This window comes from Carcharhinus amblyrhynchos, chromosome 35 (genome assembly GCF_965287045.1).
Source record: "Carcharhinus amblyrhynchos chromosome 35, sCarAmb.v2.hapA, whole genome shotgun sequence".
NCBI classification, from domain to species: Eukaryota; Metazoa; Chordata; class Chondrichthyes; order Carcharhiniformes; family Carcharhinidae; genus Carcharhinus; species Carcharhinus amblyrhynchos.
The window spans coordinates 4,647,515-4,662,697 of NC_137358.1; the positions used below are offsets into that span (position 1 = coordinate 4,647,515).

A 15,183-nucleotide genomic window follows, 5' to 3' on the forward strand; every position below is an offset into this window, starting at 1 on the left:
CCCATCAAACACTCCCAGGACAGGTACAGCACGGGGTTAGATACAGAGTAAAGCTCCCTCTACACTGTCCCCCCATCAAACACTCCCAGGACAGGTACAGCATGAGGTTAGATACAGAGTAAAGCTCCCTCTACACTGTCCCCCATCAAACACTCCCAGGACAGGTACAGCACGGGGTTAGATACAGAGTAAAGCTCCCTCTACACTGTCCCCCCATCAAACACTCCCAGGACAGGTACAGCATGAGGTTAGATACAGAGTAAAGCTCCCTCTACACTGTCCCCCATCAAACACTCCCAGGACAGGTACAGCACGGGGTTAGATACAGAGTAAAGCTCCCTCTACACTGTCCCCCCATCAAACACTCCCAGGACAGGTACAGCACGGGGTTAGATACAGAGTAAAGCTCCCTCTACACTGTCCCCCATCAAACACTCCCAGGACAGGTAAGGCGTGTGATGTATAAAGCACTCTCTGACTAGCTGCCCGGACCGTTGCTCCCAGTCAGCTTTGGGGATCCCAAGCGACGTTCGGTGGGTCAAAGACAAAGACTCCGGGACGAATAGACAGCAGAGTCTGTACTTTGAGGTGCGACGGGGTGAATCAGTGCAGGCTGCCGGGGTGGGGGTGGGGAGGGGGGAGGGGGGAGGGGAGTAGAGTGGGCGCACGAAGCGGGAGATTGTAACAGAGGGGCGAATACTTCTTAAAAAGTAAAACCTCTCAAAGGCAACGTTCCTGGGCACAAAAACATTTCTGGAACTCGCACAAAAAAACGACCAGGGAGTGGGGGAAACGGGGGGCGAGGATTGGGGTGGGGGGGAGGGCAGGGAGAAGGGGGGTGCTGGGGCGAGGGTGATAGTGGTGGTGGTGGGGTGTTCATGGTATTTACATTCAGACCCCAAAAAACTGGCCGACGCTTTAAACTGGAGTTGCGGCTCCTCCTCACACGTACACCGGAGTGACCCGCAGGCCCGTGCCGCAGCTGCCTCTGTCCGACCCCGGCCCCGGATCCCGCAGGAGTTACAGGAAAAACGAAAACGCGGCATTCCGGACAGCGGTGGAAAACGGGAAGAGTCTCTCCGGCCTCTCGCCCGCTCTTCCCGAGTGCGAAGCAGGGGTCTCGCGCTCTTAACAGTCACGTCAGTTCTGTCAGATTTTTTTTAAATTTTATTTTTTAAAAGCTGGCTGTTTTTGATCCTTCCCAGCCTTGGTTAAATCGCCCGGCTGCCGCCTTCCTCAGCGCCCTTGGACCTGCGGAAGAGAAACAACAATGTCTGTCCTCGTTCCCGTAATGTCGCAATCCCTCCCCAACACGGATCGAACCAAACCCCCGACAGCCAAGGTGCCCTGAGCCGGTACTGGCACCAGTGTCCAAAGACCAAGACTGGGGAGTTTTCTTAGGGTAGAGCTTTCATAGAATACCCACGGTGCAGAAGGAGGCCATTCAGCCCATCAAGCCTGCACTGACAACAACCCCACCCAGGCCCTATCCCCGTAGCCCCACATATTTATCCTAGCTCGCCCCCTGACACTAAGGGGCAATTTAGCATGGCCAATCCACCCACCAGCACATCTTTCTGGAAGGAAACTGGAGCGCTCAGAGGAAGCCCACGCAGACACGGGGAGAACATGCAGACTCCACACAGACAGTGATCTAAGCCTGGCCCCTGGCGCTGTGAGGCAGCAGTGCTAACCACTGTGCCACCGTGCTTCCCCAGGGGATATGGGTTACGCAAGGTTACCAGGATATTTGGCAGTGGAGGTGTGGGGGGGGTTGTTGGGGAGTTGAGCTTGACTGGGATGTTTTGTTGGAGAGTTGGTGCAGACTCAGTGGGCCGGATTGGCCTCCTTCTGCACTGTAAGGACTGTACAGTTCCTATACTCCCCGTTTGGAGTGTTGTGAGCAGTTTAGGTCCCATAGAATGTGCTGGCCTTGGAAAGGGTCCTGAGGAGGTTCACAAGAAAGATCCATGGAATGAAGAGCTTATTGGTTGAGGACTCTGGGTCTGTACTCATTGGAGTTTAGAAGGATGAGGGGGGATCTTATTGAAACTTACAGGGCACCGCGAGGCCCTGGATAGAGTGGACATGGAGAGGATGTTTCCACTAGTAGGAAAAACTAGAACCAGAGGGCACAACCTCAGGCTAAAGAGACAATCCTTTAAAATAGAGATGAGGAGGAATTTCTTCACCAGAGAGTGGGGAAACTGTGGAACTCTTTACTGCAGAAGGCTGTAGAGGCCAGGTCATTGAGTGTCTTTAAGACAGAGATAGATAGGTTTTTGATTAATACGGGTATGGGGGATTAAGGGGAAAAGACAGGAGAATGGGGATAAGGAAAATATCAGCCATGATTGAATGGCGGAGTGGACTCGATGGGCCGAGTGGCCTAATTCTGCTCCTCCGTTTTATGGGTTTATGGTTTTGTGTTGAGAGTGGGGTGTACTGCATTTGGACATGGGCTGTTTCAGTATCTGAGGAGTTGTGAAAGGTGCCGAACATTGTGCAATCATCGGTGAACATCCCCACTGCTGACCGTATGACAGAGGGAAGGTCATTGATGAAGCAGCTGAAGATGGTTGGGCCTGGGACACTAACCCTGAGAGACTCCGGCAGTGATGTCCTGGAGCTGGGATGATTGACCTCCAACCATCACAACCATCTTCCTGTGTGCCAGGAGGCTGGGGGAGGCGGTGGCGTATCGTGGTAATATCACTGGACTGGAAATCCAGGGGGCATGGGTTCAAATCCCACCATGGACGCTGGTGGAATTTAAATTCAATAAATAAATCTGGAAGTGAAAAGCCAGTCTTGGTAATAGTGACCGTGAAGCTATTGTCAATTGTCATGGAAACCCGTCAGGTTCACTGATGCCCATTTCAGTGCTTCCTCCAAGCGGTGAGGAACGTGGAGGAATCCTGGGAATCAGCAGGAGGCTTCCTTGCCCATGTTTGGCCTGATGCTGTGAGACTCCCACCCCCCAGGGCAACTCCCTCCCGGATACACGGCACTGTGCATCTGGGGGCAGTCCAATAGCTGGGCTGGGGTCTTTGGGACATATCATCCTGTGAACATGAATTTTGACACAAGCCCTTGGATGTTGGCGAGAAGGACTTTGCAGGGGGACAGGGCTGAGGTTGCCTTCATCCTTTCACTGAATGCCTACAGTGCGGGAGAGGCCACTCGGCCCATTGAAACACCTTTCCAGTGCTTGGGTCGACCCTGGCTAGTCAGCCCAGTTCAGTTCCATTTTTGTGGGCCTTATCGCGGTTGGCGTGGCCATCCAATTAAAATCAACCACATTGCTGTGTGGGTTTGGAGTCACATGTAGGCCAGACCAGGTGGGGATGGCCGATTTCCTCCCCTGAAGAGGCATTAGTGAATCAGATGGGCAATTGACAGTGACGCCCACCACCAGGACCAGCTTATGAGTTCCTCAATTATTAACTGAATTTAAATTCCACCAGCCACTGTTTCAGGAACCGAGCCTGGGCCTCTCTGCGGTACACATCTAGCGATACTACCATGGCGCCATTAGCGCCTCCCCCTGGTGAGGCAGAGGGCACTGCATCCAAGTTCAACCTATGGCTCTCCCATGCATTTGGTTACACGGAGCATCTTCAGCCCAAACTCCCCCCTCCCAGGGGTTCGATTTGCCGCCACTCTCACCGGTCTCTGCTGCACACTTACTTGTCGAGCAATGCTAGCAAGAATATGTCCGAATGGAAGGGGTGTCAGCTCGCGGAGGCCCTGAGGGGTTACCTGATGTAAAAAAGAAACAACGTAAGTGGGAAAAAAGCGCCTTCATTGAATTGGTGAGAAATATGAAGCATTCCTTTAAGAGAGAACAAAAATGGACCAGTTATAATGTCACTCCTTATTACACCCTGTTCTTCATGGCGCGCTGTCTCACCCTATTTTGACATCTCTGGACAGATGATTAACTTACAAAGCATCCCTCCCAAGCAAACGCTTCTACTTTCTCAGAAGACTAAGTAAATTTGGCATGTCAGCTACGACTCTCACCAACTTTTACAGATGCCCCATAGAAAGCATCCTTTCTGGTTGTATCACAGCTTGGTATGGGGCTCCTGCTCTGCCCAAGACCACAAGAAACTACAAAGGGTTGTGTACGTAGTTAAGTCCATCACTCAATGGCAGCAGGGAAGAAGCTGTTCTTGAATCGGTTGGTACATGACCTCAGACTTTTGTATCTTTTTCCCAACAGAAGAAGGTGGAAGAGAGAATGTCCGGGATGAGTGGGGTCCTTAATGATGCTGGCTGCTTTGCCGAGGCAGCGGGAAGTGTAGACAGAGTCAATGGATGGGAGGCTGGTTTGCGTGATGGATTGGGCTACATTCATGACCTTTTGTAGATCTTTGCGGTCTTGGGCAGAGCAGGAGCCCAGACCAAGCTGTGATACAACCAGAAAGAATGCTTTCTATGGTGCATCTGTAATAGTTGGTGAGAGTCGTAACTGACATGTCAAATTTCCTTAGTCTTCTGAGAAAGTAGAGGTGTTGGTGGGTTTTCTTAACTATAGTGTCACAACACCAGGTTAAAGTCCAACTGTTTTATGAAGGAGCAGCGCTCCAAAAGCTTGTGCTACCAAATAAACCTGTTGGACTTTAACCAGGCGTTGCGAGAGTTCTTACTACATAAACATGTGTATCTTTCTCTCCTTGCTGCTGCCTTTAGGCCTCACTATCTATCTTCATCCTCCTGATGGGTACCCCACCCTCACAACTTGCCCCCATAATCAGAATCACGCCCCCCCCCCCCCGCGAGTTCGCCTGGAATTTAACCCCTCGATCGGCCAGCGCAGTGGGGGGTGGGGGTTGGAGGCTTTGGGACAAACACCGCCGGTACTCACTGTCCGGCTGCACCTTCCGCAGCTGTACGCTCTGCGCGGTGATGGCAGCCGCGGTCACCCGGAAGTTGGCCGGCAGCGTTTCGGACGTGTCGGAGGTCAAGTCGCGCATCTCCTTCGCCCGGAACCGCTTGCGCCATGACGGGGCTCGGCTGAAATTCTTGGCGTCGTCCTGGAAAGAAATCGGGAAGGAATCAGGATCCGTGGTTTCGGGAATACAGGAGGAGGTGGAGGCCAATCGGCCCATTGAGTCTATCCCTCCATTCATTGGGATCTTTTTTGTTCATTCGTGGGACACGGGAGTCACTGCCTGGGCCAGCATTTATTGCCCATCCCTAGTTGCCCTCAGAGGGGCAGTTGAGAGTCAACCCCATTGCTGTGGCTCTGGAGTCACATGTAGGCCAGACCGGATAAGAAGGGCAGGTTTCCTTCCCTAAGTGCATTAGATGGGCTTTTCCGACAATCATCAACGGCCATCAGTTTGTTCTTAATTCCAAACTTTCTTTATTGAATTCAAATTCCACCATCTGCCGTGGAGGGATTCAAACCTGGGTCTCCATATCTTAATCTTACATCTATTTACTTTGGCTCCATATTCCCTTTATGTCCCGGCCTATTGCAGGGATAGGGGGGAAATGGAATACGGGAATATGGCACTGAATTACAGGAGCAACCATGGTCATGTCGAATGGCAGAGCAGGCTCGAAAACCTTAGCTAGGCCGCACTCGTAATAAATATAGTGTTCAATTCTGGTCGCCACGCTACCAGAAGGATATGGAGGCTTTGGACAGGGTACAGAATAGGTTTACCAGGGTGCTGCCTGATAGGGAGGGCATTAGCTATGAGGAGAGGTTGGAGGAGCTTGGTTCGTTCTCACTGGAACGATAGAGGTTGAGGGGAGACCTGATAGAAGTCTGCAAGATTATAAGGGGCACGGACAGAGTGGATAGTCAGAAGCTTTTTCCCAGGGTGGAAGAGTCAGTCTCGGGGGTGGGGCGGGGGAGATATGTTAAAGGTACGAGGGGCAAGGTTTCAAGGAATGTAGAGGTAAGTTTTTACACAGAGGATGGTGGGTGCCTGGAACTCGTTGTCAGGGGAGGTAGTGGAAGCAAATAAGATAGGCACTTTTAAGGGGCATCTTGACAAATACATGAATAGGATGGGAATACAGGGATATGGTCCCTGGAAGGGTAAGGGGGTTTTAATTAAGTCAGGCAGCAACGTCGGTGTAGGCTTGGTGGGCCGATGGGCCTGTTCCTGTGCTGGAATTTTCTTTGCCCCGTTGGTCTTACTGAAATTATACAGGGATCTGGGAAGATCATAGCCAAATTCATTGGCCAATCATGTCGGAGGGATCTTCTGGTCGCACCAATGGTAGTGCTAACCACTGTGCCATCCCCTACAGTGCAGAAGGAGGCTATTCGGCCCATCAAGCCTGCACCAACAACAATCCCACCCAGGTCCTAACCCCTAGCCCCACATATGGGGCACCACAGTGGCACAGCGGTTAGCACTGCTGCCCCACAGTACAAGGGACCCGGATTCCATTCTTGGCTCGGGTCACTGTGTGGAGTCTGCATGTTCTCCCCGTGTCTGTGTGGGTTTCCTCCGGGTGCTCCTGTTTCCTCCCACAGTCGGAAAGATGTGCTGGTTAGGCGCACTGACCCGAACAGGTGACGCAGCGTGGTGTCTAGGGGATTTTCACAGTAACTTCATTGCAGTGTTAATGTAAGCCTACTTGTGAAACTAATAAATAAACTTTAATCTTTAAAATATTTACCCTGCTAATTCCCCTGACTGTAAGAGGGGCAATTTAGCATGGCCAATCCACCTAACCTACACACCTTTGGAGTGTGGGAGAAAACTGGAACATGTGGAGGAAACCCACGCAGACATGGGGAGAATGTGCAGACTCCGCACAGACAGTCATCCAAGGCCAGAATTGAACTTGGGACCCTATCGTTGTGAGGCAGCAGTGCTAACCACTGTGCCACCGTGCTGCTGTTTAGGGTCTGGAAGGATGAGAAAGGTTCGATCACGGCATTCAAAAAGATATTGGGTATTGATCTGGCGAGACGGGTTATGCAGGGGAAAAGAAGGGGGAGTGGGGCTGGGTGAGCTGCCCTTATAGAGGGCCAGAATAAACACAATGGGTCAAATGGCCTCCTTCTGTGCCGTGACCATTCGATAACACACGGCAGATTCACACTGACCTCCTCATGGCGGCGATCCGTTCCTTGGAGCAGCAGGTTTTTGAACTCATTTTCCAGTATCTGACGGGCCTGAGAGAGAGAAAACAGATTCAGTTGTGGCTCAGAGTGAGCAGACACGACCCTGTGTACGGTGGAACCAGCACAGGAAACACTCAAACACTGCGAGATATGGTCAATCCATCCACCACCGTCCTCCTGTCCAACAATCGTGTAACCAAGGTCACTTTCTTCGAGGGAACGCAACCCTCCCATTCCAGCCCCTCGCCCAGCCCCACAATCCGCCATTGACAACTGTGCCTTTGTTACAGCCCTAAGCTCTGGGACTCCCTCCCTAAACCCCTCACGGTGGCACAGTGGTTAGCACTGCTGCCTCACAGCACCAGAGACCTGGGTTCGATTCCCAGCTTGAGTCACTGTCTGGGTGGAGTTTGCACATTCTCCCTGTGTCCAGGTGGTTTTCCTCCATGTGCTCCGGTTTCCTCCCACAGTCCAAATACGTGTGGGTTAGATGAATTGGCCATACAACATTGTCCCTTAATGTCCAAAGATGTGCAGGTTAGGTGGATTGGCCATGCTAAATTGCCCCTTAATGTCCAAAGATGTGCAGGTTAGGTGGATTGGCCATGCTAAATTGTCCCTTAATGTCCAAAGATGTGCAGGTTAGGTGGATTGGCCATGCTAAATTGTCCTTTAGTGTCCAAAGATGTCATGGTTAAAAGTGTTGGTAAATGTGTGTGGGATTACAGGGTTGGGGGCTGTGGGAGGGGAAGGGGGCCAGGGTAAGATAGTCCATCAGAGATGGGGTGAAGACTGAACAGGCTAAATAGTCTCCTTCTGCACTGCGATCCTAACCGCCGTTCACACCATAAACCCACTGCAGCAAGGTGGGAGAATTTGGTGGCCAGTGAATGGGGAATGTGTGGGGTTATGGGGATTGGACAGGGGAGGAGGACAGGGTAAGATACTCTGTCAGAGAGTCAGTGCTGCCTCGATGGGCCAAATGGTCTCTTCTGGACTGTAGGAGATTCTATGATTCTACCTCTTTTTCTATCAGACCTCGTTGATCGAGTTTTGGTCCCCCTGTGGCCACCATTTATTGCCCATCCCTAAATGCCCTCGAACGGATTGCTGGCCAATTCAGAATCAGCCACATTGCTTTGACTCTGGAGTCACGTGTAAACCAGAACAAGCAAGGACAGCAGATTTTTTTTTATCCATTCACGGGACATGGGTGTCGCTGGCTGGGCCGGCATTTATTGCCCATTCCGGGTTGCCCAAGGGCAGTTGAGAGTCAACCACATTGCTGTGACTCTGGACTCACATGTAGGCCAGACTGGGTAAGGATGGCAGATTTCCTTCCCTAAAGGACATTAGAGAACCAGATGGCTTTTTCCAACAATTGACAAAGAACAAAGAGCAGTACAGCACAGCAACAGGCCCTTCGGCCCAGCAAGCCTGCGCCGTTTATGATGCCTGTCTAAATTAAAACTGTACGCACTAACAGAGTCATATCCTTCCATTCCCATTCTATTTATGTATTTGTCCTGTTGCCCCTTAAATGTCGCTATCATACCTGATCCACCATCTCCCCGGGCAGTGCATTCCAGACATTCACCACCCTCTGTGTAAAGAACTTGCCTCACACATCTCCTCTAAACTTTTCTCCTAGTACTTGACCTTGCTACCCTAGGAAAGAGCATTTGATTATCCACTCATAATCTTGTAAATCTCTATCAGGTCACCCCTCCGTTGTCCCAGTGAGAACAATCCGAGTTTATCCAACCTCTCCTCCTAGTTAATGCCCTCCAGACCAGGCAACATCCTGTTAAACCTCTTCTGTACCCTCTCCAAAGTAGCTACATCCTTCTGGGAGTGTGGCGACTAGAATTGTGCACAATATTCTAAATGGGGCCTAACTAAAGTTCTGTACAGCTGCAGCATGAGGTGCCAATCTTTGTACTCAATGCCCCAACCGATGAAGGCAAGCGTGCCATATGCCTTCTAGACTACCTTATTCACCTGGGTTGCCACTTTGAGTGATCGGTGGACATGTGTACCCAGATCTCTCTGCCTGTCCATAGCAGATTCTTAATTCCAGATATTTTTTATTGAGTTCAAATTCCGCCACCTGCTGCGGTGGGATTCGAACCCGGGTCCTCAGAATTTCCTTCCCTAAAGGGAACCAGCTGGGCTTTTAAAACAACGTGATGATGGTTTCATGGTCATGAGTCTAACTTTCAATTCAGGGTTTATTGATTGAATTTAAATTCATGCAGTTGCCACTCTGAGGCAGTCACTGTGATTCACGGAGAGTTTCAGACCGTTTTGTGAGTGTTTTGCTGCGCTTCTCCGGAAAGCTCACCAGTCGAGAAGCCGAGTGCGTGCAGGGGGTTGGGGGAGAGGTGGACGCAGAGTCCGGTTCACCGTAGGTGCTTGTACAGGACACACACACACACACAGATAATCCCCGGTGCACAGAGCAAGAAGCAGGAATATTCCTTCCCTCTCTGCAGACTCGACGCCAGTGTTCCAAGTGAACAGAAGGTGTGATCATTACTAATCCTTGCACCCAGTGACTCATCTCCACTCCCTGCCGTTCTCCTTCCAACGTTCTCTCCGCCCCCCCCCCCACCCCCCCTCCCCACCCCACCTCTTCTGAAGGCACCGACTGTAAGATTAGGACCGTAAGGGATAGGAGCAGAATTAGGCCACTCGGCCCATTGAGCCTGCCCCGCCATTCAATCGAGGCTGATATTCTCCTGCCTTCCCCCCATAACCCCTGACGCACTTTGAACCAGTTAGAATGTAACCGGTGACAGCTTTGTACTGGATGTGATGTGACCAATGGTAACAAGCTGTGAGGGTCAGTTGACCCAGTAAACCATGGAACCAATTACAGGATGATGTGATGGTCAGCTGACCAGCTGACTCACTATAAATAAGAACCTGTTGGGAATTGTGGGGAACTGGATTAGCCCAGGGTGAGGCCCCAAGTTTGGAGTAATGAAGTTTTTTTATTAAACCCTTTCTTTAATTTATAAGTTGGACTAAGTTTTGTTGTATTTTTATTGTCTGCCTTTGAAGAGTTACTTCCAAAGAAACACACTCTCCTGCCGAGGAAACGGGAGCACCCAGAGGAAACCCACGCAGTCATGGGGAGAATGTGCAAACTCCACAGTGACCCAAGCTGGGAATCAAACCCGGGTTCCTGATGCTGTGAGGCAGCAGTGCTAATCACTGTGCCACCATGCCACCCCCATCAAAGCTTTGACAAAGGGACACCTGGACTCGAAACGTCAGCTCTTTTCTCCCCTTACAGATGCTGCCAGACCTGCTGAGATTTTCCAGCATTTTCTCTTTCGGTTTCAGATTCCAGCATCTGCAATAATTTGCTTTTAGCTGGAGTCTGCTGGCTATTCACCTGCGGAAGCCATCACGCTGCTCCTGCCCATAGCTCCCAGCGGTGGTCACTGGACAGGTGCCAGCTCAGGAGATCAAAACAAGATGATGCTTTATTCCATCGTGTGTACAGACAAAGAACAAAGAACAAAGAACAACCCAGCACGGGAAACAGGCCCTTCGGCCCAACGAGCCCGCGCCGCCGCATCACCCTACACCTATTCTACCCTGCATGTAGCTGTGCGAATCTTCTGGTTTCTATAGCACAGTGAGTCAAGCCGATCCGCAGGCGGATGAGAGATGCAGGTGAGGCAAATTTGCATTTGCAGCCAGCCATCTTGGACCTTTGGGAGGCTGGGGAATCGAACCAGGGCAGGTTTGCCTGACTCAGAAGGTATTCGCCACAGTTCAGTGGGCGTCAGAAGGTAGCGGGTTCAGATCCCACAGCCAGACACAGGAGCACGAAGATCTGACCCTTTCAGCATGCTACAGAGGGAGTGCTATGGGGTTGGAAGGTTACGCTGAGTAGATGAGACATTAAACCAAAGGTCTCTGAGACGCACATAAAAGATCTCATAATACTGTTTAAAAATTGGCAAGTCATGTTGCAGCTTTATAGGGCCATAGTTAGACCGCACTTGGAATATTGTGTTCAATTCTGGTTGCCACACTATCAGAAGGATGTGGAGGCTTTGGAGAGGGTGCAGAAAAGATTTACCAGGATGTTGCCTGGTACGGAGGACATTAGCTACGAGGAGAGAAACTTGGGTTTGTTCTCACTGGAATGACGCAGGTTGAGGGGCGATCTGATAGAAGTCCACAGGATTATGAGGGGCTTGAACAGAGTGGATAGTCAGAAGCTTTTTCCCAGGGTGGTAGAGTCAATTACTAAGGGGGCACAGGTTTAAGGTGCGAGGGGCAAGGTTTACAGGAGATATACAAGGATTTTTTATACAGAGGGTGGTGGGTGCCTGGAACTCGCTGCTGGGGGAGGTAGTGGAAGCAGACACTTTTAAGGACCGTTTTGACAAAGCCATGAATAGAATGTGAATAGAGGGATATGGTCCCTGGAAGGGTAAGGGGGTTTTAGTTCAGCGGGGCAGCATGGTCAATGCAGGCTCGGAGGGCCGAAAGGGCCTGTTCCTGTGCTGTAATTTTCTTTGTTCTTTTTTATTTTGAAGAGCAGCAGGGGCGATCTCCCCTGAATTCCAGGCCAACAGTTAGCCCCCAAGTCACCTGCACTGAGAATCAATCAAACTGGCCATTACTGCGTTGGTGCCTGTGGGATCTTACTGTGCACAAATTGGCTGCCACATTTCCTACATCACAACAACGGCTAGACTTTAAAAACATACTTCCTATTGGGATGGCCTGAGGCAGTGAGAATGGGTGGCACAGTGGTTAGCACTGCTACCTCACAGCGCCAGGGTCCTAGGATCAACTCCAGCTTTGGGTCACTATCTGTGTGGAGTTTGCACAGTCTCCCCGTGTCTGCATGAGTTTCCTCCAGGTGCTCCGGTTTCTTCCCACAGTCCAAAGATATGCAGGTTAGTTGGGTCGGCCATGAGGAATTGACCCAAGTATCGGGGGATCAGCAGGGTAAATGCGTGGGGTTATGGGAATAGGGCCTGGGTGGGATTGTGGTCAGTACAGAATCGATGGGCTGAATGGCCTCCTTCTGTGCTGTAGGGATTCTATGATATCATTCCCTCTCGAAAGTCGTCACGCTCACCGTCACTTCCAAACATCTTGTTCAAACTCAACTCTCCTTTCTCTGTTCCAATCTGTCACATGAGTTTTATCATAGAATCCCCACACTGCAATGGAGGCCATTAACCCATCGAGTCTGCACTGACAACAATCCCACCCAGACCCTATCCCCATAACCCCACATATTTACCCCACTAATCTAAACTAAACTAAACGGAGTTGAGGAGGAACTTCTTCACTCAAAAGGTGGTGAATCTCTGGAATTCTCTGCCCGTTGAAGTGGTGGAGGCTGCCTCGCTAAATATTTTTAAGACGCGGGTTGATGGGTTTTTGATAGGAGAGGGGATTAAGGGTTATGGGGAGAGGGCGGGAAAGTGTAACTGAGCAGCGACAGATCAGCCATGATCTTATTGAATGGCGGGACAGGCTCGAAGGGCTGGATGGCCTGCTCCTGCTCCTATTTCTTATGTTCTTATGTTCTTAATCCCTCTAACCTCTGCATCCAGGGACACTAAAGGGCAATTTAGCATGAACAAACCACCTAACCTGCACATCTAGGTTTTGATCAATATTTCAATATTTCAGTGGTCAGGGCAGCAAGAACTCAAAACCCCTCTTCCCAGTTACAATGCTGCCACAACAGATCAGCCATGATCTTATTGAATGGCGGGGCAGGCTCGAAGGGCTAGATGGCCTACTCCTGCTCCTATTTCTTATGTTCTTATGTTCTTAATTTCCAATGCCTTCTTTCTCCCCCAGCCCTCCGCCATTTCCTGGAATTCCCTCACACCATTAGGCTTCCCTGTTCTCCAGGGGACAAGGGTTCAAATCCCAAGTGGAATTTAAATTCCACGAATAAAATCCAGAATTGAAAGCTTGTGTCAGGAATGGTGACTATGGAACTATCACCAATTGTTGTAAAAATCCATCTGGTTCATTCATGGCCCCTTTAGGGAAGGAAATCTGCTGTCTTTACCTGGTCTGGCCTACATATTATAGAAAGCTGGTATCACAGCTTGGTATGGGCTCCTGCTCTGCCCAAGACTGCAAGGAACTACAAAAGGTTGTGAATGTAGCCCAGTCCATCACGCAAACCAGCCTCCCATCTATTGGCTCTGTCTAACTTCCCACTGCCTTGGCAAAGCAGCCAGCATCATTAAGGACCCCACGCACCCCGGACATTCTCTCTTCCACCTTCTTCCTTTGGGAAAGAAGTACAAAAATCTAAGTTCTTGTACCAACCGACTCAAGAACAGCTTCTTTCCTGCTGCTGTCAGACTTTTGAATGGATCTACCTCGCATTAAGTTGATCTTTCTCTACACCCTAGCTATGACTGTAACATTACATTCCGCACTCTCTCTCATTTCCTTCTCTATGAACGGTATGCTTTCTCTGTACAGCACACAAGAAACAAAACTCTCCACTGTAAGCTAATATACGTGACAATAATAAATCAAATCAAAGATAAACTACAAAGGGTTGTGAACAAAGCCCAATCCATTAGACAAAGCAGCTTCCCATCCATTGCCTCTGTCTACACTTCCCAGAAAAGCAGCCAGGACCCCCCCCGGACATTCTCTCTTCCACCTTCTTCCGTCGGGAAAAAGATACAATTGTCTGAGGTCACGTACCAACTGACTCAAGAACAGCTTCTTCCCTGCTGCCGTCAGACTTTTGAATGGACCTACCTTATATTAAGTTGATCTTCCTGTACACCCTAGCTATGACTGTAACACTACATTCTGCACTCTCTCCTTTCCTTCTCCCTTATGTATTTTATGAATTTTTTTAATTCATTCGTGGGACACGGGCGTCGCTGGCTGGCCAGCATTTATTGCCCATCCTTAGTTGCCCAAGGGCAATTGAGAGTAAATCACATTGTTGTGGCTCTTGAGTCATATGTAGGCCAGACCGGGTAAGGATGGCAGATTTCCTTCCCTAAAGGGACATTGCTGAACCAGATGGGTTTTTCCAACAATTGATGGAGGACAAAGAACAGTCCAGCACAGGAACAGGCCTTTCGGCCCTCCAAGCCTGCACCGATCATAATGTCTGCCTAAACTAAAACAGTGTGCACTTACATATTCCATGTCCTTCCATTCCCACCCTGTTCGTGTATTCGTCTAGTTGTCCCTTAGATGTTGCTATTCTACCTGCTCCCACTACCTCGCCAGGCAGCAGGTTCCAGACATTCACCACTCTCTGTGTAAACACATTAGTGTTTTTGTCTGTACAGCTCGCACGAGACAATACTTTTCACTGGATCCCAATCGATGTGACAATAATAAATCAAAATCAAATCAAAGCGTAACTCCAGAACCAAGTGAATGTGGTTGACTATTAACTCCCCCTCTGCGACGGCCAGGGGCAAGACACTCAGTTCAAGGGCAATTAGGGACGGGCAATAAATACCAGCCTTCAAAGCGAATACGCGTCTCACGAAAACATTAGGAAGCGAAGAAGTGCCACTGAGCCGTGTCTCCCGGCCTACCTGTGTGTTTTGCATTGGGATCTGCAGGAGTAGGGCTACGTCATTGTGATCGAACGTGTCGTCCAATGCAATGAGGGCCCCGTGGACTCCGCTCTCCTGCAGGTTATTGCTGTACTCCTTTAGCCCGATATCCTGCACCCAGCCCATCATTCGATCGTTCGTCCACACCATCACATCTAGAAAGGTCAGAGAGAGAAAGACTTCAAACTATGTTCGGGGGGTGGGGGGGAGGGCGGCCTGAGATCCAGCAGGAGATTAGGAATGAGATAAGTGGGAAGAAAAGGCTAATATTTATATCCTGTACCCTCGTCAGTCTGGATCTTGAAAAATTATTTTGCACGGACCTATCTTATATTAAGCTGATCTTTCTCTACAACCGAGCTATGACTGTAACACTATATTCTGCACCCTCTCTTTTCCTTCCACCTTATATATTTTAAATTAAAGCTGGCTAGGCCTCCCCATCCCTAAATTTATTAGTGTCACAAGTCGGCTCAC

At 50.0% G+C, this 15,183-nt stretch overlaps 1 protein-coding gene across 5 annotated transcripts in view; it reads right to left on the reverse strand.

Annotated features, from left to right (window-relative positions):
• Positions 1-828: 828 nt before the first annotated feature.
• The window catches only part of LOC145361782 (liprin-alpha-3-like), a 137,045-nt gene continuing 122,690 nt past the window's right edge, over positions 829-15,183 (reverse strand). For all 5 annotated transcript variants that reach the window (XM_080217752.1, XM_080217755.1, XM_080217754.1 and 2 more), the window contains 5 exons: positions 14,686-14,861; positions 7,085-7,153; positions 4,874-5,042; positions 3,691-3,762; positions 829-1,251 (listed from right to left, as the gene is read on the reverse strand). In XM_080217752.1, coding sequence (XP_080073878.1) covers positions 3,704-3,762; positions 4,874-5,042; positions 7,085-7,153; positions 14,686-14,861 — 473 coding nt within the window. In that variant the 3' untranslated portion in view covers positions 829-1,251; positions 3,691-3,703. The remainder of the gene's footprint in view (positions 1,252-3,690; positions 3,763-4,873; positions 5,043-7,084; positions 7,154-14,685; positions 14,862-15,183) is intronic.